Source organism: Dendropsophus ebraccatus, chromosome 4 (genome assembly GCF_027789765.1).
Source record: "Dendropsophus ebraccatus isolate aDenEbr1 chromosome 4, aDenEbr1.pat, whole genome shotgun sequence".
In the NCBI taxonomy this organism is placed as follows: domain Eukaryota; kingdom Metazoa; phylum Chordata; class Amphibia; order Anura; family Hylidae; genus Dendropsophus; species Dendropsophus ebraccatus.
In genome coordinates, this window is record NC_091457.1 from 141,455,494 (window position 1) to 141,479,986 (window position 24,493).

Genomic DNA, 24,493 nt, shown 5'->3' on the forward strand with positions numbered 1-24,493 from the left:
ACCAGGGACATAACTGAGGGGGTTAACTAGGCTACCAGGGACATGACTGGGGGGTTAATTAGGCTACCAGGGGCATCACTGGGGGTTAACTCTGGCTACTGGGCATAACTAAGGATTCACATCAGGTACAAGGGGCATCACAGAGGGTTAACTAGAATAGCAGGGGCACTAGGGGAACAATACTTTGCCTTGCCACGGGTGCTGCAAACCCACACTACTAACTGCCACGCATGGTATAACATTGAGTGCGGCCCTCGAATGATTTTATTAATGCCCGACCGGCCCTCGACATGGAAAAGGTTCCCCACCCCTGCTCTAGCGGATCCACGATGGAATTTTCCTGACGGAAATTCCGCCGTGTAGACGAATGAGCAGAAAGCCCATTCAACACAATAGAAAATTTTTATGGCCGCAATTTCGAGGGGATGCCGCGTGCATTTGGACAAGGAATCCGCTCAAAATTCCGTATTGTGAACACACCCAAAGAATGAACCTGTTCATTATTTTGGCGGACGGCGTAATCTGCCCAACCAAAGAATGAAGTCTATAGCGCGGGCAGAGATGCGAGCGTTTGAATCAGTGGCGGGTGATCTGCTCGGATTTCTAAGTGTGCACATACCCTTAGAGAGTGGTGGTCTGTTGACCCTGCTCCTATTACACAGAGGAATGTACAGCAGACCATCGCTGTGCTGATTGATTAGTTTCAGCATGTTGAATACACCCCTTCCTGCAGGGCATAAAGCAACTGACAAGTACTGGAAGGCTTGAGATTTTAATAGAAGTAAATTACAAATCTCTGGCTCCAGTTGATCTGAAAGAAAATAAAATTTTGGTGAACAACCATTTTAAGGTAGAAGATGGTAAAAAGGAATATTAAGGAAATCCACTATAATGTATTCCGTTCGCTCATGATACACTGGTTTCCTCCCACACTGAAAACATACTGATAAGTTCTTGCCTGCATTTCATACACAGTAGTTGCATTAAGTGGCCAATGATTTTTTTTCAGCCCTTTGTATGCGCGGTAAGAAAACATCATGTGACTATAAGTGAAGTAGTGTGAGAAACCTGCAGCTGTTGTGTTATGAAGTGAGGGCTGCGGGCGGGAGAGAAGACAGCGCGGCCCACACTGCACCTGTTCTGGGCACAATCCCATTATACAGGACACGGTGTTTATATACTTCTCATACTGCTACACCCTGATCACACGTGGTCTATTATACTGTGCGGCCTATTATACCGCCGACAAATATCAATATTCTATTGTTATCTTTACAAAATGAAACCAGGTTAGATCACACAGTAATACTATAAGCTGTTCACACTTGTGTCATGGCTTCTGTTCATAGCAGAAACCACAGAGCCCTGCTACATCGCCAGCATGACAGAACTCAGTGACCTACAATAGGAAACGTGAGTGGTGTCTATTAAAGGGGTTATCCAGTGCTACAAAAACATGGCCACTTTCTTCCAGCATGACTCTTGTCTCCAGTTCAGGTGCGGTTTGCAATTAAGCGCCATTCACTTCAAGGGTACAAACACACACAGCAGATACGCAGCAGATTTGATACTGTGTTCAGTTATTTAGATCTAATCTGCTGCGTGTCTGCTGCATATCTCCTGCGTATCGCAGCAGTAAATACGCAGCGTATATGCCGTGTGTGTTTGTACCCCAATGGAAATCAGTTACAAAACCTGCACTCACACTGGAGACGAGAGGGGCTGTCTATGGAAGAAAGTGGCCATTTTTGTGTAGCGCTGGATAACCCCTTTAATCAAACTGGAGAAATATAGCTATATGAGAACATTTACTGTGCTGTGATATCCGTCCCATGAAATATGACAGGATCTGCAATGGAGATTCTGAAGAAAGCATCTGGCATCTGAATTCTTACTGGGTTTGCTTGTCATAAACTTTTGACATCTGAGTGTTTAAGCCTCCACTGATCCCTAAAATGAATCAGGAGAAGCGCACAGTTTTGTGCTTCACTCTTCTCCTCGACACGCAAAATGTTTTTTTCTAATGAGGTGGGATTTTTTTGCGCGATAATCTTTTCATGTAATAGGGCCCTAAGAGCGTGTTGCATGCTTGAAATGCGTCAGACTTTTTGCTAGAGCTTGTTCATGTGACTGTCAAAGATAACTGTATACACTGGGTGTGTTAATGTGGTGCTGACCAAATCAATGACAGGACCAGCACCTGACATCTAACCTCCAAAATGCTGCAGTAGCAGCTGCTGATGCATCTAGGGGGTTAAACTGGAATTATAGCGATCCCCAATGTGGATCAGCTGAGTGGACAGCACAAATGATGACCCCAAACACAAGATAGGCTGGAGCTAAGGCAGCAGTACTCCAGCCCCACCACTACAATGAGTATGGACTGTAGGTGCCAAACGGCTGGGGTACCTGGCATCAACAAACCTCTGATCAGCTATTGACAGCCTATCCTGAGCTGCAGTTACAGGTCACCACCACTACACTGTGAACGGAGCCAGCTGCTTCCAGCCCTGTTCACTGTATAGCATGATCAGTGGGGTTCTGGGTGTCTGTACCCTGATTACCTACCCTGTGGATAGTTCATTAATTTATTTTTCCAAGAAAAACTCTTTAAGGGTGGGTTCACACGTAACGGATTCGCAGCGAGACCTGCTGCCGATCCCTGCCCACTCTATGAGCAGACAAACTCGCTGCAAGATGGACATCCCGCTGCGAGTTTGTCAGCAACCCGCCCCGTTAACCCCCCTGCTGCTGGAGCCTATACTTCACCTGCTCCCCGCTCCGGCTTGCTTCGGAGCTCCCTTTGTCTTCATGTCCCGCTCACCAATCAGTGCAATGCAGCGGGGTAGCGCACTGATTGGCTGAGCAGGACGTGCTGGGAACCCCTGAAGCAAGCTGCAGCGGGACCATGTGATGTATACGCTCCGGCGGCCGGGGGATAACAGGGCGGGCTGCTGACAAACTCGCAGCGGGATGTCCATAGATGTCCATCTGCCCATAGAGTGTACAGGGCAGGGATCCGCAGCGAGAAATCCGATACAGATCCGTTACGTGTGAACCCACCCTAATAGAGAAATTCTATGAATCTGTATATTGTACAATAATTAGGAATAGAATAGGGACAAGGGTGTAAAAGCGTGAAGAAACAGCATAACTGTCTGAAAGCTATGGGCCCTTGCACACTACGGAAATCACGCAGATAACTTGCCGCGGATTCCATGCGCGCTCCCGCTTAAGCATCTGGCTGTCTCATAGGCTCCATTCTAGACTCATGCAGATTCCGCCAACCGCCCAGACAATTGACATGTCAATTCTTTGGTTGGATGGCAGAATCCGCCTGACCATAGAATGGGACTGGCGGAACTTCAATCAGGAGTGTGGTGGGGAGAGCGACGTGATCAGCGGCAAGTTATCCGCGTGATTTCCGTAGTGTGCAAGGGCCCTATGACGGTAACACTTGGGTGGAGACATCCCAGATTCCCCCCCCCCCCACTGTGCTATTGCTATATAACAGGGACATATACACAGTTTATAAACTAGTAGATGTTAGTTATACTACTAGCGCTTTCTTTACGTGTAATTATAATATGTGGCTGCTATGGGTAACTACCCTTATAAAACCAGAACTAAAAACAAAACATAGCAACCAATCAGATGAGTTGTCTCATTTAGGTAACCAGCAATAGGAAAAAACGAAAGCTGGATTATGATTGGTGCGCCGGAGCCTCACTGGATAACTGACCGTTGTCTATGGCAACCAATCACGGGGCAGCTTTAAACGATATTGAAAAATGAAAGCAGCGCTGTGATTGGTTGCTATGGGAAGCCGGTTTTATAATCTCTACATTCCTGCGCCCGGTAACGTGTCCCCCTGCAATGTGAACGCGGCTCTGTGGGGCGCATGTAGCAGCGCTGTGGCCGTGAAGCTCCCCCTGCCTTCGGGGAGGAGCAGTGAGGATAGGCGGGACTGCACAGCAACAGACACCGCCCGGAAACGAGCAAGGAAGAGCTGGGGTGAAATCCCGAGATTATCCGACACCGGGCGCCCGGGAATAAGCTGCTTCCTCCCGGCTGAGGCCCCGGAGCCGGCTGTACGATGATGTCCGCCTCCAGGACCCTGCAGCAGTGGTGTGCCCAGCAGTGTGACGGCTACCCGGGGGTCCGCATCTCCGACCTCAGCTCTTCTTTCCGGGATGGATTAGCTTTCTGCGCTCTTATTCACCGTCACCGACCGGACCTCATGTAAGTACCCGCCCCCTTACTGGACCCAAGAGCTGACAGTCTATCCCCCCCCAACCGGGAGCCCTCCAGCTGCTGCAGGACTACAACTCCCAGCATGCCCTGACAGCTGAAGGAATCAAGACTCCCAGCTGATGCAAAACTACAACTCCCAGCATGCCCTGACATTTTTTTGTCTGTCAGGGCATGCTGGGAGTTGTAGTTTTGCAGCAGCTGAAGGCCCATAGAATGATGATTGACCAATCAGCAGTAGTACTATCCATAGGGACCCCTCTATACCAGTAATACCATCCATAGGGATCCCTCTATACCAGTAATACCATCCATAGGGATCCCTCTATACCAGTAATACCATCCATAGGGATCCCTCTATACCAGTAGTACCATCCATAGGGATCCCTCTATACCAGTAATACCATCCATAGGGATCCCTCTATACCAGTAATACCATCCATAGGGATCCCTCTATACCAGCAGTACCATCCATAGGGATCCCTCTATACCAGTAATACCATCCATAGGGATCCCTCTATACCAGTAATACCATCCATAGGGATCCCTCTATACCAGTAATACCATCCATAGGGATCCCTCTATACCAGTAATACCATCCATAGGGATCCCTCTATACCAGCAGTACCATCCATAGGGATCCCTCTATACCAGTAATACCATCCATAGGGATCCCTCTATACCAGTAATACCATCCATAGGGAACCCTCTATACCAGTAATACCATCCATAGGGACCCCTCTATACCAGTAATACCATCCATAGGGACCCCTCTATACCAGCAGTACTATCCATAGGGATCCCTCTATACCAGCAGTACCATCCATAGGGATCCCTCTATACCAGTAATACCATCCATAGGGATCCCTCTATACCAGTAATACCATCCATAGGGATCCCTCTATACCAGCAGTACCATCCATAGGGATCCCTCTATACCAGCAGTACCATCCATAGGGATCCCTCTATACCAGCAGTACCATCCATAGGGATCCCTCTATACCAGCAGTACCATCCATAGGGATCCCTCTATACCAGTAATATCATCCATAGGGACCCCTCTATACCAGTAGTACCATCCATAGGGATCCCTCTATACCAGTAATACCATCCATAGGGATTCCTCTATACCAGCAGTACCATCCATAGGGATCCCTCTATACCAGTAATACTATCCATGGGGATCCCTCTATACCAGCAGTACCATCCATAGGGATCCCTCTATACCAGTAGTACTATCCATAGGGATCCCTCTATACCAGTAATACCATCCATACGGATCCCTCTATACCTGTAGTACTATCCATAGGGATCCCTCTATACCAGTAATACCATCCATAGGGACCCCTCTATACCAGCAGTACCATCCATAGGGATCCCTCTATACCAGTAATACCATCCATAGGGATCCCTCTATACCAGTAATACCATCCATAGGGATCCCTCTATACCAGTAATACCATCCATAGGGATCCCTCTATACCAGTAATACCATCCATAGGGATCCCTCTATACCAGTAATACCATCCATAGGGATCCCTCTATACCAGTAATACCATCCATAGGGACCCCTCTATACCAGCAGTACCATCCATAGGGATCCCTCTATACCAGTAATACCATCCATAGGGATCCCTCTATACCAGTAATACCATCCATAGGGATCCCTCTATACCAGTAATACCATCCATAGGGATCCCTCTATACCAGTAATACCATCCATAGGGATCCCTCTATACCAGTAATACCATCCATAGGGATCCCTCTATATGAGTAGTACCATCCATAGGGATCCCTCTATACCAGCAGTACCATCCATAGGGATCCCTCTATACCAGTAATACCATCCATAGGAACCCTTCCATACCCATAGTACCAACCATAGGGATCCCTCTATACCAGTAGTACCATCCATAGGGATCCCTCTATATGAGTAGTACCATCCATAGGGACCCCTCTATACCATATCTATTACATATGGGATGTAATTATAGATGATTCTGGGTCACTGGTTATTAACCCTATAATTACGGTGACTGGGAATCCCCGGATTGGTAGGATCAGGATCTTTCAGCAGGCAACATAAATAAACAGATAACAGAATTATAGGGGTAGTTTACCAGCATTTGTTTTCTAGTGCCAGAGATTTGTAATTTACTTCTATTTAAAAAAAAAAAAACTCCAGTCTTCTAGTACTTATCAGCTGCTGTATGTCCTGCAGGAAGTAGTATATTCTTTCCAGTCTGACACAGTGCTCTCTACTGCCACCTCTGTCCGTGACAGGAACTGTCCAGTGCAGTAGCAAATCCCCATAGAAAACCTCTCTTGTCCTGTGTATTTTCTTTTATAATATACTGGAGCATGTGAAACATCCTATGTTTACCTCTCCGTGCTCCCCCGCTGTCCTCCCTTGTTTTCACCGCTGACTGCAGAGCCTCCACTTCACTCCACAGAGAAGTGCCAGCTTGTTCAGCCAATCACTGGCCGTGGTCCTGTCCCGTCTCAGTCAGTGATTTGCCGAACGGGCTGTCACTCTAGAGATGAGGGTGCCTCGGAAGTGGAGGCTGCAGGGGACACCGGAGACACCAGAAGATGACACTGGGGGAGCGCAGAGAGGTGAGCATAGGATGTAAGCATAGAACGCTGGATTGAACTATATTAGTTGATGAGGTGAGAATCCCCCTTTAGGGTACGTTCACACTAACCGGATCCGCAGTGTATTTTCCGCTGCGGATCCGCAGCAGATTTCATTTAAATAACTGAACACAGCAACAAATCTGCACGATCAAATCTGTTGCGGATCTGCTGCAGATCTGCTGCGGATCCTGTAGGTGTGAACGCACCCTAAATGGGAATACAAGACATAGTTCACACCTTACACTGCAAGACCCAAAATTCTTTTGCAGCACATTTCAGATACACTTACATAACAGACAGGTCCCGTATTATTCGGCCTATTGAATGGGGCTAATCCGTATCCGGAACCACAGCTCCAAATAGTGACCTATGTGGCTGATACCCAAGGGGAGCCAAAGAGGAGGAGGGGGCTGTATACCTGCAGCCGGTCATACATGAGTGGTTCTGGGCAGTTCCGTCACTGAATCACTTGTCATTCACAGTTGGTATGTGAAGGTTATTGTAATAGACAGAGGTTATACAGGGTTAGAAAATCAGCTGGTTTATTTCAAAACAGCACCACCCCTGTCCTCAGGTTGTGTGAGACATTACATCTTGAATTCACTCACTGTCATGATGTTTTCTGCACCGATCGGCCCACAGTCTCCTGCCGCCATAAGTCCGGGAAACTATGGGCGCAGCCGTGCCGAGTTGGTTCTATGCAGGGACCCTGTTGGATCAGTACAGGTAATGGACCCGGTGCGGTTGTATTCATAGTCACCCCAACTTCTGGCTGCATGAGTGAGTGCACACCAAATCTAACCTGCTGCTGCCCTCTATTATGCAGGAGACGCTAAGGATGAAGGTATGTGTGCTTTTAGTCTTTACTCCTTAGCGCCGTTCCAGTGCTGATAGGCGTTTACTTCTCGGTCCGGTAAGGCCGTAAGGAGCACTGCCCCGTCCCTATAGTACCGATCCGGCCCAGCCCTGGCCAGCAGGCTTAATTGATTATCATTAGAAGGGGCGGGGCAGGGCGGCCAGGGGTGGATCGGTGCTATGAAGGTGGGCAGTGCTCCTAACGGTCTTACCGGACCATGAAATAAATACTAAGTGCATGGGAACGGCACCGAGGAGGAAGGTAAGAGCCATACCTTCATCCTCTGTATCTCCTGCATAATAGGGGGCTGTCAGCAGGTTAAATTCATCTAATCTACTGATAGTTTTCCTTTAACAGAATTAGGCTATGTTCATACAACGTATATTTTCGTAAAACCACGGCCGTTGTACAACAGACGTAATTTATACGAAAATATACATGCCATTGCTGCCTATGGAATCCCGGCTGGAGCGTATACTATATATTTCCCAAGTGGCTCCGGAAACAACTGACCTTGTCAGTGCACACAACGGAGTGTGCGGCTCCGGACGCATGCTCCATAGTATGCTGTGGGGAGCATACTATCAGAGCCCTGCAGCTCTAAAGATGATCTTTTCTTACTAAGTCTGCACATAGCCCTAAGCTGCAAAACCACACACAAACTGAGGACAAGGGTGGCGCTGTTTCTAGAAGAAAGTAGCTAGGATTTTTTTTTTTTTTTTAATTCTGGATCACCCCTTTAAATGAAGATGAATCACTGATCATCACAACAGATCTACTTTTCCACCGATTTATGTTGTCTCCTTGTGCCTGTCAAAGTTTCAAAAGTTTGCCAGCCCTGATCCTTACATGACAGCGTTGTATTGTCCTCCAGACTCTACAGTAATTTCTCAGAAGATAACTGGATGGGACTTACATGGGATGTGTACCTTGTAATCTTTTTCATTGCTGTCAGCAGGGGATGAGTCTCTGCTGTGAGTCACCCCCATGTGTTACTGGCATACCTATATATATATTTCTATGGTGACCATTAAAAGTTATGTGTCAGATTCTACATTGTGCTGTATTACCAGTTATTCCTCATCTCACTCGGTTACATTGTACATTCTGCTTAGTTACAGATACCTTCCTGCCAATAAAAATATTCAGAATATTTGAATAACTTTAGAGGGCATTGTGACTATCCTGACACCAGTGGATATAATGTAATGGTCACTGGCGCTTGTGGTGTGTGTCATAGGGAGACGCTGAAGTTACAGCATAACTGTCATATGAGAGTGTCACCCTAGCCTAAAAGTACTGAACATCAGCAAAGAGTGTGCTGTATGTTTATTATTATGTTTGTATGCTTATATTTAGTAATATTTGTTTATTATTAGGGTGTAATGTATCAGCTATAGTTATTGCCCACTAGCCACAGGATAGGAGGTAACTAGCGGTTCAATTGGGGTCGGATTGTTGAAAACAGAGGTCAGACACCCTCCTAATTCATAGAGCAGTAGTATTCATTAGAGATCAACAAACTTACAGTAAGGGTGCGTTCACAGGTACAGGATCCACAGCAGATCTGCATCAGATTTGATGCTGGGCACAGTTATTTAGATGAAATCCGCTGCGGATCCGGTACGTGTGAACGTACACTAAGGGCCCTATTACACGGAGCGATTTTTAACGACTAACGATAAACAGACGCAAACAAGATTGTTTATCGTCAACCTGATTGTTAATCGTTCACCATATTACACAGAATGATGGTTGTTAGTTATGCTGCGTTTACACGGAACGATTATCGTTTGAATTTGCACGATAACGATCAAATTCGAACGATAATCGTACGTGTAAACGCAGCGAACGATCAAACGAAGAGCGAGAAATCGTTCATTTTGATCTTTGAACATGTTCTTAAATCGTCGTTTGTCGTTCGCAAAAAAAAAATCGCAGATCGTTCTGTGTAAACAGTCGTTCGCAGATTTTACCTATGTGCGAGATAGGCTTAAGCGATCGCAAAACGAATTTTCCGTACCATATATCGTTCCGTCTAAATGCTGATCGTTCTAAAAAAAAAATTTAAATGTTACTTCGAAATCGTTAATCGTACGATCGGGCGAATTATCATTCCTTGTAAACGCAGCATGTCGATCGTTTATTCCTTCTGATCCCAGCAAAACAATGAGCAATGTGCAGATACACTGAGCGATTAGTGATCAAAGGTGGAATTACAGCGAACGATTAACGATAATTTTAGGTTCAGATCTAAATCAACGATCAAGGACGTGAATGATTTTTTGACCGTTGACTGCAATTACACAGAACGATTGTAATTTAAATTCGACCGATATAACGATTTTTCGCACGATAATCGTCCCATGTAATAGGGTCCCAAGTTTGGGCAAACCCGAACCTGATCATTTGCCTGAACTTACTGCAAGTTTGCTCATCTTTAGCACTCATGCTTGGCCTTTGTTCCATTAATTCTCAAAGGGACTTTCAAACATTAAGAAAATTGGTAACTCTGGCAATGTTTGAGTCCAATAGACAAAGAATGAAACAGTGGCTGAGCATGTGCACTGCTGCTCTATTAAAGGGGAACTCTGGCAATTTTTATTTTTATTTTTTTTATTTTTTTTTCCATTCAAATCAACTTGTTTTTGAAAGTTATATACATTTGTAATTAACTTCTATGTAAGAATCTCTAGTCTTCCAGTACTTTTCAGCAGCTGTATGTGCTGCAGGAAGTTGTATGTGTTTAGTCACACAGTGCTCTCTGCTGTCACCTCTGTCCGTGTCAGAAACTGTCCAGAGCAAGAAAGGTTTTCTACAGGGACTTGCTACTGCCGGACATTTCCTGACACGGACAGAGGTGACAGCGGAGAGCACTGTGTCAGACTGGGAATAATACACCCCTTCCTGCAGGACATACAGCAGCTGATAAGTACTGGAAGACTTTGGATTTTTTAACTAGAAGTAAGTTACAAATCTATATAACTTTCTAAATTTAACTTTTTTTTTTTGCCAGAGATGAACTTTAATTAGGGGGAAATTTAACAATTGTTCTTGTTATAAGTGGTCTGACACCGATCTGCTAACCTGTGGATAGGAAATAAATTATAGTAAAGTCAAGTCTTACATAAACATGTCTGCTTTCTCCCAGAAACAGCACCACTCTTGTTCTCAGTTTGCATGTGGGGTTATACGGCTCAGTTCCATTGAAGTGAATGGAGTGAAGTGAATACCACACACAGGGGTGGTGCTGTTTTTGTAATAAAGTAGCTGTCCTTTTTTTTTTATCCTGGATTTCCCCTTTAATCTTGAGAAAACCCCTTTTAAGAGCGGATCTCCTCTTTTGAAACCTCTATAAGAAGGTGTATCCTTGTAGATCTGTAGCTCTCTATCCCCCCCCCTCCCCCTCTTCTCATTCCTGGGAGTAATTTCCAAGATTACTGACAGAAATATACAACTTTTCATCTAAAAATTTAGGAAATCACATTGTAGCCCATGCTGAGCCACAAGTGAACCACGGCTTTTACTGTGTATTTGTTCTAATAACCTCCTTTATCCTTGCTGAGGGTCGGGTGCTGGTAGAGATCGTACTTAGTATTTTACAGCAAAGTAAAATCCGCCGCCGCCGCCTCCTCCTCCTCAGGTTTTGTTCACAAATACCAGATGTGACCCAGAAGTCACCTTAAAGGGGTAGTTCACACAAAAAAAATGTTTCAGATCAACTAGTGCCAGAAAGTGCCAGGGATTTGTAATTTACTTCTATTAAAAAAAATCTCAAATCCTCCAGTACTTATCTGCTGATGTATGTCCTGCAGGAAGTGGTGTATTATTTTCAGTCTGGAGAACAGGAGAGGTTTTCTATAGGGATTTGCTACTGCTCTGGACAGTTCCTTACATGGACAGAGGTGGCAGTAGAGATCACTGTGTCAGACTGGAAAGAATACACCACTTCCTGCAGGATATATAGCAGCTGATAAGTACAGGAAGATTTCATATTTTGTAATGAAAGTAAATTACAAATCTGTGCCACTTTCTGGCACCAGTTGACCTACATTTATTGAGGGTGAATTACCCCTTTAAGTCTGATGAAAGGCTCATTATCCCATGCATGTGAATGGGATTTCTTCAAATTGGAAATTTTTTTTGGGTGCAGATTTTTGGTGTCAGTACTGAAAATCTATTCCAGTGTATTAAAAAAACAAACAAACGATGACTAGCTAGAAAAGGCTGGGAGAACTGTTCAACTAAGCCAGGGATGGGGAACCTTTGACCCTCCAGCTATTGCAAAACTACAATTCCCATCATGCCTGGACAGCCTTTGGCTGTCCAGGCATGATGGGAATTGTAGTTTTGCAACAGCTGAATGTTCCCAGGCTGTCCAGCCATGATGGGCTACCTGGAGACATGGTTATGGCACACAGTGGGTTGCATATCCCACTCCGTGCCCCAATAGATTTGAAAAGTGTGTAAGGAATATTTTATGAGGCGAGTCCTTCAGGCTGAGGATTTTGCTGGATATTAATGTCTTATACTTTGACAGCTCAGATTCCTCCTCCCGCTGACACTTCTATATAACTCATTTGTTCTCTCATTTCCTCCCTCAGAGACTTTGATTCACTATCAAAGGAGAAAGTCTTTGAGAACAATCGGCTGGTGAGTTGTGGGCCGGGCATGGAGGGTGGCTGGGAATGAATGTCGGACTGTATTATCCAGGCACGTGGGAGCTGGGAATGACACGTTTCTGTTCTTCTCGTCTTTTTCATAGTTTAGCTTTTTTTTTTTTTCCCCGCATGGCTCTTAAAGGAATTTTTTCCCTCACGTTAAGATATTAATTAAAGATGTTCTTACAGTCAGGATGTTTTGGCCAGTTTTGGATACTTTCTAAGGTTCATGGATCTTGTCAAATGGCTGGTTCTCCGCGTGTGTGACCCAATTTTTGTCACTTAAATGTTAATTCTATGTACAACCAGACCCACACAATTGATCTGGTCTTTTACAGAAATGTATATTTTATTGATAGCCTAGCTGCGGGATAGGCCATTCATGTCAGATCAACTGATTGAAAAGGCCTCAATCTTCTTCCAAGTGCTGTGACCACTTCATTGTTTACCAGGAACAGCACCATATACTTAGTATTTGCTGTGCTCGGTATTGCAGGATATCCCATTCAATAAAAGGGAGTTACAAAGCTGCAGTACCAGGCACAGCCACTATAAAATGTATGGCACTGTGCCTAGTAAACAAAAATAGCAGTGATGGTGAACCTTGGCACTCACTACAACTTTGCAAAATTACAATTTCAGGGATTTAACTACCGCTGTAGCAGTTAAAGGTTATGACTATGGCTAGACTTGACAGGTTTGTGGTCTGGTGGTGGGGAGGGGACAATCAAAAGTTTGCTATGGAGCCCAGTCATTTCTACTTACGCCCCTGTACATTTCCCATCATTCCTGGGCAGCCAAGGCCATATCCTAGGTTGTCCAGGTATGATGGGAGTTGTAGTTTTTTAACAGATGGAGTGCCAAGGGCTGTTCCCATTATTATAATGATGTTTAGGGATTGAATTGCAGATCCCTAATGCACAGCACAGGGTTTGTAAATGTCAGTGCCCGATCAGCCACTCGTGACCACAGCGGCCTCCTGTCTCAGCTACTGATTGGCTGAATGAGCCTGTGATGTCACCTCTACAAACCCAGAAGTGATAGGTTGCAGAGACTGAAGTGTGTGTATGTATGTATGTATGTATGTATGTGTGTATATATAATAGGTTGCGTTAAAGGCAGTCTATATTATACACTACACCACAAATCCATGGCAGTCACCCATTGACATGTGCAGTTATCCTTTATCATAACAAACTGGTATCGCACAGGAGGCAGACACATGTCCCCTGATGCTTTCTCAAGGCCTTAAGGGGCTTCTGTAGTTCCCAATGGTTTAAGCAGGGACAGATGTTTGTCTGGGGAATGTTTTTGCAGGTGCTGAATAGAGAAGCGTGGCCGTCTGTCTAAAGACCTAAAACCTTTATTTTTGTGAAGAAACATTACAGACCTACCCTGACGTGTCATAGAGGTGAAACACCAGGAAGATTCCTTCATAGGACACTGAGCTGAGGCAGTGTATTTCTAGGGAAACATTGTGGAATACCTATCTCACCTATGAGGGTTGTGTGCCGGACAGTCAGTCAGGGTGCAGCTGTCTTCACCAGGTTGATGGTGGATTGGAATGGCCCTCAGTTATGGGCGGTAGGTGCACAAGCTCCTGGGCGTGGGCCAAGCGCCAAGATGCAGGACGAAGCTAGAAGTATTAGGTGGTGGAGGCGGCACTCTGGGACGTGGACAATTAAAGCAGTATTCCATCATAGGACCTACGCGTTTCGCGTGGATGCGCTTATTTATGACCGTGAAACGTGGAGGTCCTATGATGGAATACTGCTTTTAATACACAAATAAAAGTTACGTTTTAATTGTCCACGTCCCAGAGTGCCGGCTCCACCATCTAATACTCTTTTCTTATATTTTCGGGCGATAGAGCTAAATGGGGGGGTTGCTGCGGGATCGGTTGTACTTTTGATTGGCATCGTTTGTTTTACCTCATAATGCAGGGATGGGGGACCTTGTGAAGGTTTCCCATCCCTGCTGCAATGTATTGTGGTATAGATGAGTAAAGAAGATGCCTGCAGCAAGAAATCCACAATGTCTATGAGCTGGAGTAGATATCTGACATAACTTATTCCAGTTTCCCCCCCAAGTTTTGGTAATTGTGCCGCTCCTCCCAGTTGGTCCTATTCAATTTTTTTCTGCATAGCCGGGTACAAAGGGAAAAGGTCGCAAATTTTGTAAAGACAAACATACCAAGTTCATTTATCCCCAACCCATAGTGTGTGCTCTATTTATTTCTGCAATGGTAGTGAATAGCAGATATATTGTAGGGAGGTATATAGCCATACACTTACATGCACTCACCTCATATACTTAGGTTGTATTTTTTTAGAGCAGCCTGTGGTGTCTTTCAGTTTCTAACCTGTGGTAGAAAAATCATATATTGGTTTATAATGAAAATGATCTGGTCGCTGTGGTCTTTCCACCCGCTTTGTCTGAACTCACTCTTAACCATAAGGTGATTGATGTACAAAGGTTATGTATGTATTATTCTATGTGTATTCACTATTATGTGAAAAAATTGATATTTATTGTTCTAAGCACTTTACTTCTGCAGCTTGCATCTATTACAATACATTACAAGCTGCTTGGAGCCATTCATTGTCAGGGTAGCTTCACACGTACCGTATCGCCGCGTATTTAACGCTGCGTTTTTATCGCTGCGTTTTTGCTGCGTTTTTTACATGCGAGTTTTGATTTTCACATGAAAATCATGGGAAAATCAAAACGTGCATGTAAAAAACGTAGCGTTAAATACGCAGCGATACGGTACGTGTGAAGGCACCCTCAATCACTTCAGCCAGGCTTCTGTAGACTCGGTCTCCAGACCCTCCAGTCTTCTTCTAAACACACTTCTTTGTCACCCCCCAATGAACAGCCAGTGCTCCACTTATTGTTTCCTCTGTTCTCATGATTGGTCATTCACCCCACCCCCACCCCGCATCACCTTATTGCCCCCTAACCTGTGTATAGGGAATACCCATAAAGGCCCTGTAGGCTAGGGAGAAGAGAGATCACTCTATAAACATCATGCTGCCACCATACAGACTAGTGCTTTATCTGTGAACATAGTGACATCTACCCAAGTTCTTGCTGCCTAGTGCAGTCATTGTGTGAGCACCCACCTGGCAGCCATGGTATTCCTTTAGTTTTCTCCTTACCGGCTATATCACCCTGATCAGTTTTCAGACCCCTGATCTTTCCAAATTCCCATAGTGACAACCCCAAATGGCTGTTCACATGTAACAACCAGGTCAGTCTGCCCACACAGGCTTTCTATGCCATTTCCAAGAGCCCTCGCCTAGCTGCCTCCATATCTCCCACTGCCCTGTACTGTTCTTCACCGCCATCCAAGCCCTGGTGGAGATGGTGAGGGGAATCGGGTCTCCCATTGTAAGTAGGGGGTCCCACTAGTAGTACTCCTATTGGTTTAGCTTCTGTAGAAATTCGAGGAATGTTCCCAAGTGAGATATCCTTCTAGGTTATCCCTGGTTTACCAGGTGTAACAGAAAGGAAGAATGTGACCAGGTGGAGTGATGATATCAATATAATCCAAGTGACCTGTATGGAGAGGAATGCAGGGAATACACACATCTCGCCTCCCTAGCGTCCGCCCTGCCACAGACCATGTAATTCCTGTTGCCTTTATTGCAGCAACATGATATGTAGTGTTGTACATAGATTATATTCTCTCACATTAGTCCTTTTCCATACAAATTGCTTGTCTCACTCACACTAGGGCCGACCTAATAGAAAACCTTTTTAAAGAGAGTTTACCACCATAAACATGTATTCCCTATTCACAGGATAGAAGATGTGTCTTAGAGGAATGGATTTGTCCCCCTTCCATCCCCTGTGGTAGGGGATAGGTGCACATGGTGGCAGCATCCTTTAAAGACCCCATTCACATCTGCATTAGAGGCCATTATATATGAAGGGAAGAATAGTGTAGTATACAGCGCTATTGTGACCTGACAGACCCCATTATAACTTACTGTGCCTTTCCCTATGGACAGAGCCCTTGGAGCGAACCCCTGGGTCCAGATCCCATACACGTGACGTTATTATACTGTCACATGATACAACGGCCACCACCTGTATGCTGAAGCAGTGACTTCCCATTTGAGGAAGTGGAAGGCTACATTTAGATATTTTTCTCAGTTCCTTGTACAATAGGAAAAATCAGACGGCCACTGAGGCTGCACGCAGATAGGTACCGTGTGCTATTGAAGGGTTTTAAAAATAAAATAAAAGCTAAAGGAAAAAGTCTCATAAACTAATAAAAGAAACATTTCTGACCTAATAAATCCCTCACTGCTCCCAGCTGGTCTTCATTACCTTGGATGCAGCATTGACATTTCCGTATACCCACAGTCAGCCAACGCATCTGCAGGGTAGGGTGCAAGACCACTAAAGGTGGCCATACACTACCAGTAGGCCGAACATTCATGGGTTGCCTATGGGGAGGGGTAAGCCGCAACCAGGCTGCTCTGGAGCTGGCTTATTTCTCCTAGCACAGAAGGATCAGCCAGTTAAAATCATGTGTCCCTGATCCTTTGTCAGATGTCCGTGAAGAGCTAGGAGGCTGCCATACACTGTAGACAGCTATGTGACCACTACAGCCAGTCACTGTGGTAATAGCACAGACAGCGAGCAGGGAACGAGGAGACTATGTTATATGCTAGGGCAGGAATACCCATACTGTGGATGCTCAGGGGACAAGAACAATTCTTCATTTTCCACAAGAAGACAAGGTTATGCAGTTTCTTTCTGTTTTTTTTTTTTTTTTTTTTTTTGCTATAATGTGTTGCGGTTGTTAAAGGTCAGGTCCTGACACTTCAAGGGATATTACTGTACTCTTCTCTGGTTGGACAGTGTCCTGGTGGTGCCGCTTTTATTCTGGAGCTCCAGATGTCACTCCATTATGACTCCGTTATAACTTACCTTTCAGATTTTAAGTATGGAAGCAGATACAGAGATTTCCGGAAAGGCTATAATGTTCCAGTTTCGTCCACACTTGGACAGACAGGTTTTTTTCGGTCGCCATCTGGGTGTGTCTGCATGAAACATGCATCTAAACGAGGAGACGATGCCTGCCAAGTGTATGATATCACAGATGGATGTGACTCACACGGCTCTCGGCGCATGATGAAACATGTTACAGACCCTTCTGCCTCCGAGCATGTCCTCACATGGCAGAAGATGAGACAATCCAGACTGAGAGAAGCCATGACAGTAGACACAATATAGTAGTAATAGGAAAGAATAGTGTCACATGTAGAAAAGTAACAGGCCACATGATTGTTTAAGACAGCAATAATAGTTATGTGATTTTTTTTTTTCCTTAATAAAGCAATTTTTTTATAGTTCCTCAAGGGACCTCTCCCCAACCATCTTCACATATTTCAGTTTCATCAAGATGACGCTTGTTGCAAAACCAGTCCAAAACGCATCAGCTGTCATCACAATTTTTCACCACCTTATACTAAAAGTTCTAGACAGGACAGCGCTGGAGGAGACTTTTCCTTATCCAGCATCTCCACTGACACGCTGGATGACCCGATTGATCACTTTGAGAACAATAGGAACAGCACTAGCACCAGTTTCCTTCCTTCCTACACTGGACGGAAAATGAGCAACATCTCAGAAGCAGTAGGGACGGGGCCTTACATGCTGTGGACTCTATGGACTGCAGCATCTAAGGGGTTAAAGCAGTGGAAGTAGAGTTATTTCTCATCTGGGTCAGTGCAGCAAAGTGTTATCAGGAGGCGGAGGACCCCCCAACATTTACCAGGCTTAGATAGAGCACATCAGGGCAGAAGACAAGACACAGCCTGCTATACACTGCCTACAGGTCAGCTGACACAGCCTGCTATACACTGCCTACAGGTCAGCTGACACAGCCTGCTATACACTGCCTACAGGTCAGCTGACACAGCCTGCTATACACTGCCTACAGGTCAGCTGACACAGCCTGCTATACACTGCCTACAGGTCAGCTGACACAGCCTGCTATACACTGCCTACAGGTCAGCTGACACAGCCTGCTATACACTGCCTACAGGTCAGCTGACACAGCCTGCTATACACTGCCTACAGGTCAGCTGACACAGCCTGCTATACACTGCCTACAGCCCAGCTGACACAGCCTGCTATACACTGCCTACAGCCCAGCTGACACAGCCTGCTATACACTGCCTGCTATACACTGCCTGCAGCTGACACAGCCTGCTATACACTGCCTGCAGCTGACACAGCCAGCTATACACTGCCTGCAGCTGACACAGCCTGCTATACACTGCCTGCAGCTGACACAGCCTGCTATACACTGCCTGCAGCTGACACAGCCTGCTATACACTGCCTGCAGCTGACACAGCCAGCTATACACTGCCTGCAGCTGACACAGCCTGCTATACACTGCCTGCAGCTGACACAGCCTGCTATACACTGCCTGCAGCTGACACAGCCTGCTATACACTGCCTACAGCCCAGCTGACACAGCCTGCTATACACTGCCTACAGCCCAGCTGACACATCCTGTAATGGGGCTGACAGCCGCTTATCTCGTAGGAAGGAGATAGCAGTAAATGTCTAGAACCAGCTCCCTGCTCTGTATGGCAGCATTGTTCCTCTGATGGTAGTTACCTCTGATGTAGCAGAATAATGACCCGGCTACACAGCAAAAACTGTATAACTTTTGGAAAACAATACAATGCTTTTAAAGGGGTTCTCCAGTGCTACAAAAACATGGCCACTTTCTTCCAGAGACAGCACCGCTCTTGTCTCCAGCTTGAGTGGGGTTTCGCTGCTCAGTTTCATTGAAGTGAATGGAGCTTAATTGCAAACCGCACCTGAACTGGAGACAAGAGTCGTGTTGTCTCTGAAAGAAAGTGGCGATTTAAAAACTGATCTGTTAAATGAACAGCAAAAACGCAGTGTAAACCCGGCCTAACTGTGGTTCCTGAACCCACCAGAGTGGTCCGAGGAGGGTGAACCAAGGAAGCAGCAACCAGATGCCCAAGGTCATTGATGTTCATGGGGAGTGAAGGCTTCACTGTCTGGTCTGTAGCACAAGTTGCTGATAACGTTAATGTTATCTATGATAAAAGGCTGTGGAATTTATAGCACATAGCGGCTGGATGACTATGGGGATGTGTAGCTGCAGAACGGCCATAGAGCCCATGCTGATTTCTGTTGAAAGTGCCTACATTGGGACTATGCCAGATACCACCTACCCAGACATCGTACAGACCAGCTCCCCGCTCTGTATGGCAGCATTATTCCTGTAATGGTAGTCGCCTCTTAAAGCAGAATAATAACTAAGCTACACTGCAAAAACTGTTCTGTAATGAGGAAAAAAGATCAAGGCGGCAACTCAGCCTCCAAATTCTACAATTCTCCATTCGTCTCATCCATGGAGGTCAGTCCTCACAGCTTAGGCTAGGTTCACACTGCGTTTTCAGCATCCGTTTAACGGATCCGTTTTTTTTTAACGTCCAGAAAAATAGGCTCAGCAACGTTTTTTTGTCCATTTTGGTCCGTCAAAAAAAACGGATCCGTTTTTTTTTTTATAGTGGAAGTCAATGGAAAAACGGATGCACACAAATGAATCTGTTTTTTGCAATCCGTTTTTCAAAAACGGATGCAAAAAACGGATGCGTTAAACGGATGCTGAAAACGCAGTGTGAACCTAGCCTTAGGCTAGGTTCACACTGCGTTTTTGCAATCCGTTTTTTGCAAAAAATTGGAGGAAAAAAAAACTGATGCACTAGTGGGCATCTGTTTTAATCCGTTTTTCCATTGACTTCCATTGTTAAAAAAAACGGATCCGTTTTTTTTGACGGACTCAACTCAACGGACACTACTTTTGTGTCCGTTAAAAAAACGGATCTGTTTTGATCCGTTTTTTTTTTTTTACAATGGAAAACCGGATCAAAACGGATGCACACAAATGCATCCATTTCTTTTCATCCATTTTCATTTGTTTTTTGCAAAAAAAAAACTGATTGCAAAAACGCAGTGTGAACCTAGCCTAACAGGACTTGTAGGCTCTACTGCTAATGTTTTGGTGCCAAATACCACAGAACACTTTGTGGAATCCTCCGCCTGGATGTTTCCATATGTTTAAATGCATTCTGCCACGTTCACACTTTGTGGTCACTGCATGCACCCACCCAAAATCGCTATGTGACCGCGTGTGTGGGGGATTGGGGCCAAGTCCACACAAGCAGAGTCATTGCAGAAATTTGTGCCGCTACCCCATGCATCTGAATCGGGCTTGCAGAAATCCCATACCAGGCCAAAACCATCCCGATCAGACTTAAGGGACTTATCTTTTTAGTGGGATGAATCTGCCACATATGAATATACTGTATATTTGCTCTAATGCGGCTGCTCTAAACATGGCCTCCAGATTCTCTGTGTTTTGCTGCCAACCATGTGAGCTTCATAATCCATCTTATAAACACCAGCAGCGTGCTGATCCCAGGATGTGTATGTGTCCAACACTGTAACCGCACATCACCAGCACTGACTGTTCCCAATCCAGTAGGAAAGCAAGTGTAGATGTGATAGGATGAGGCCATCTTAGATCTGTCTGTAATAACTTCTAACTGGCCCCTGTGCGTTCATGTGCCATCGACTCCATGGAATGAATGAGGAAGGGCTGACATCTGTGAGTGACCTGGTTATGGTTTTAGTAAGGACAAGAATCCATGTGGATTATGATAGACCTGCTAAAACCGGAATGAGGAATCTTCAGCCCTCCAAATGTTGCAAAACTACAATTTCCATCATGCCTGGACAGCCAAAGCTAAAAGGATGGCCCACATCAAGATGAGGGAATGAATGTCAATGCCTGTGGTGGCTTAAAGTGTCACTGTTATTTAATTTTTTTTTGCAGAAATCAATAGTACAGGCAATTTTTAGGAAACTTTGTAATTGGGTTTATTAGCCGGAAAATGCATTTTTATCATGAAAAAGCAGTTTGAAGCTCCCCTTTCTTCATTGTTCTCTATGGAGAGGGGAGGGGTGGAGGGAGATGAGGCACCAAAATAGGACAACAAAGAGTTAATTTACAGCTACATCACCGGGCTCTCTCCTCTGAAGTCAGCACTGACCTTTCTGACCTCTGAATTCTGGCTTTCATACAACTCCCACTATGTAATCCTTTGTTCTCTGCTCTCTGTTGGTGACTAATCTCCCCCCTCCCCTCTCCATAGAACAGACAGGATCCCACTGATTTAAACCAATCGAGATTTCCTGATCATAAGCAGTGGAAGAGAGAGAGGGGACCTGGGAAAAGTCTTTTTGAATGCAGATAATGGCATATTTGCCTAATAAACCCAATTACAAAGTTTCTTAAAATCACCTGTACTATTGATTTCTGCAAAAAAAAGATATGACAGTGACACTTTAGGTTGCTGTGTAGTCTCAGCCTTGGACCCTATTACTTGTGGGAAAAATCGGTATATCGTTGGGATGTAAGCGATAATCTCCCCCTGTGTATACAGGCAACGATCAAACCACTAACCAAAGTTCCTTCGTATGTTGTCGATCGCATCTTTTGAGTTGACCATAAAATCATTGTTAATTGTAAAGCGTTTGGTGAATATATTGAGTATATGAAGGATGGTAACAATAATCGTAATTTCGACTATTGTAATTCTGACCTAACATTATGGTGAATGATTTTGGGTGATTCGCAAAAAACGAAAAATCGCTTTGTCTAATGCCCTGGTACCCTCAGGCCAGAGTCACATGACAGCTTTAGTCGCATTACACATAGATCACAATGTTGAACTGAGACAGGACACGTCTTGTTAGTGGTGACGCACAACCTAATGGGTTTTTGGAGTTAAAAATCATTACGTCCGAATTGTAATTATAATAAAGTTGTGGAGCAGCAGGTCAGACAAGTTGCAGAAATATTTCAGTATTAGATGCTATGTACTGTTGCGTGATATATATTGGCGTGCAGCCCTGGCTTTAGGCCCAAGGTTGGGGGGGAGGCGGGAGTCACTTACTTTTGATCAGAAGGTTAGCCCTCGGTTTGTGGCTTTAAAGTGTCACTGACATTTTTTTTTTTTTTTTTGGGCAGAAATCAATAGTCCAGGCGATTTTTAAGAAACTTTGCAATTGGGTTTATTAGGCAGATATGACATTATCTGCATTCAAAAAGACTTTCCCCAGGTCCCTCCTCTCTCTCTCATTTACTGCTCATTATCAGGAAATTGTGTCTTGTTGCATCAGACATGTCCCTGTCTGTTCTATGGAGAGGGGAGGGGGAGGAGGGAGATGAGTCGCCAGCAGAAAGCAGAGAACAAAGGAATACACAGCGGGAGCTGTATGAAAGCTGGTATTCAGAGGTCAGAGAGATCAGTGCTGACTTAAGAGAAGATAGCCCGGTGATGTAGCTGTAAATTAACTCTTTGTTGTCCTGTTTTGGTGCCTCATCTCTCTCAACCCCTCACTTCTCCATAAAGAACAATGAAGACAGGGGGGAGAGCTTCAAACTGCTTTCTCATGATAAAAACACATTTTTCAGCTAATAAACCCAATTACAAAGTTTCTTAAAATCGCCTGTACTATTGATTTGTGAAAAAAATAAATAATAATAAACGACAGTGACACTTTAACTAGATTGCAGTAGATTAGAAAAGTCTCTGGAAAAATAGATGGGTGTGTGGGGAGAGTCCCGTCTCCTCCTTACCAAAATCTTCATTCATTCTATAGACAAGTAATGGGCAGATGTTCCAGGGCAGAATCAAAGTCAACACCTGTATACAGGCACAGTATATATGTAGAAGAAGAGTAACAAGTGCAGCTGCAGGGATCTTTCTCACTATATCCCATGGCCCTGTTCAGTCGAGTGCAGCAGGCAGACCATAGATAAACGCACCCGACACGCCGGCTACTGGGATTCCTTCTGCATCATGTGTCATAGTTTCACTATGAATGAGACATGCAGAGATTATACATGAAGCTTCAGAGATAGCGTCACTATGTATCTGATCAGTGTCGCCTCTGGTATTATTCATAGATTTACTATCAGAAAATACTTTATGGTAAATGCTGAAAATAAAAATCTACAGAACATTACTAGGACTGGACTCCCATTGAAGGGGTTATACAGTAAAAATCTTTTTCTTTCAAATCAACTTGTTTCAGAAAGCTATATAGATTTGTAATTTACGTCTATTTAAAAATCTCAAATCTTCCCATACTTAGCAGCTGCTGTATGTCCTGGAGGAAGTGGTGTTTTGTTTTCTGTTTTGAGACAGTGCTCTCTGCTGCCACCTCTGTCCAGAGCAGGAGACGTTTTTTATGGGGGTTTGTTACTGCTCTGGACAGTTCCTGACATGGACAGAGGTGGCAGCAGAGAGCACTGTGTCAGACTGGAAAGAAAACAACATTTCCTGCAGGACATACAGCAGCTGATAAGTATGGGAAGACTTGAGATTTTGAAATAGAAGTAAATTACAAATCTATATGACTTTCTGAAACCAGTTGATTTCAAAGAAAAAGATTTTAGCTGGAGTACCCCTTTAACTCCCATTACAACAGCAGATTATTACATGTCAGCTAAAGGGAATTATTTGGGTAGAGTCTGGTAATAAAAGTTTGTGCAGCTTGTAAGCAGGTGTATTCTCCCAGCAGTGTAATAATGAGGGTTTCTATTAAATCCTTTGCTATATTGAACTTTTGCCTATGACACCCATAGGGAATCCCTGTGTCTTGCAGCACTCCTGTAGTCCTGCTATATATATATATATATATATATATATATATATATATATATATATATATATATATAATATAAAACTAGGGCAGAGGAGATTAGCACATTGCCTCCCTTACCCTTTAACCAGTTGTGATAAATCTCCTTTACTAGATTTGCCCAGAATTATCCTGTTTTTTAAGGAAAACATTTCTGTATTTTATCATAAAATGTTTAATTTTCATTTCTTATTTCTCAGCACAATCTCCTCCCATCCGTATATTAAAGGGATTATCCAGGGTTAGATCCAGGCTAAGCCACTTTCTTTCAAAACAGCGCCACCCCTGTCCACGGGTTGTTTGCGGTAT

General features: G+C 44.5%; 1 protein-coding gene across 2 annotated transcripts in view; it reads left to right on the forward strand.

Moving 5' to 3' along the window:
• The first annotated feature begins 3,808 nt into the window (after positions 1-3,808).
• The window catches only part of MICALL1 (MICAL like 1), a 34,887-nt gene continuing 14,202 nt past the window's right edge, over positions 3,809-24,493 (forward strand). For both annotated transcript variants that reach the window (XM_069967229.1, XM_069967230.1), the window contains exons 1-2: positions 3,809-4,242; positions 12,349-12,397. In XM_069967229.1, coding sequence (XP_069823330.1) covers positions 4,097-4,242; positions 12,349-12,397 — 195 coding nt within the window. In that variant the 5' untranslated portion in view covers positions 3,809-4,096. The remainder of the gene's footprint in view (positions 4,243-12,348; positions 12,398-24,493) is intronic.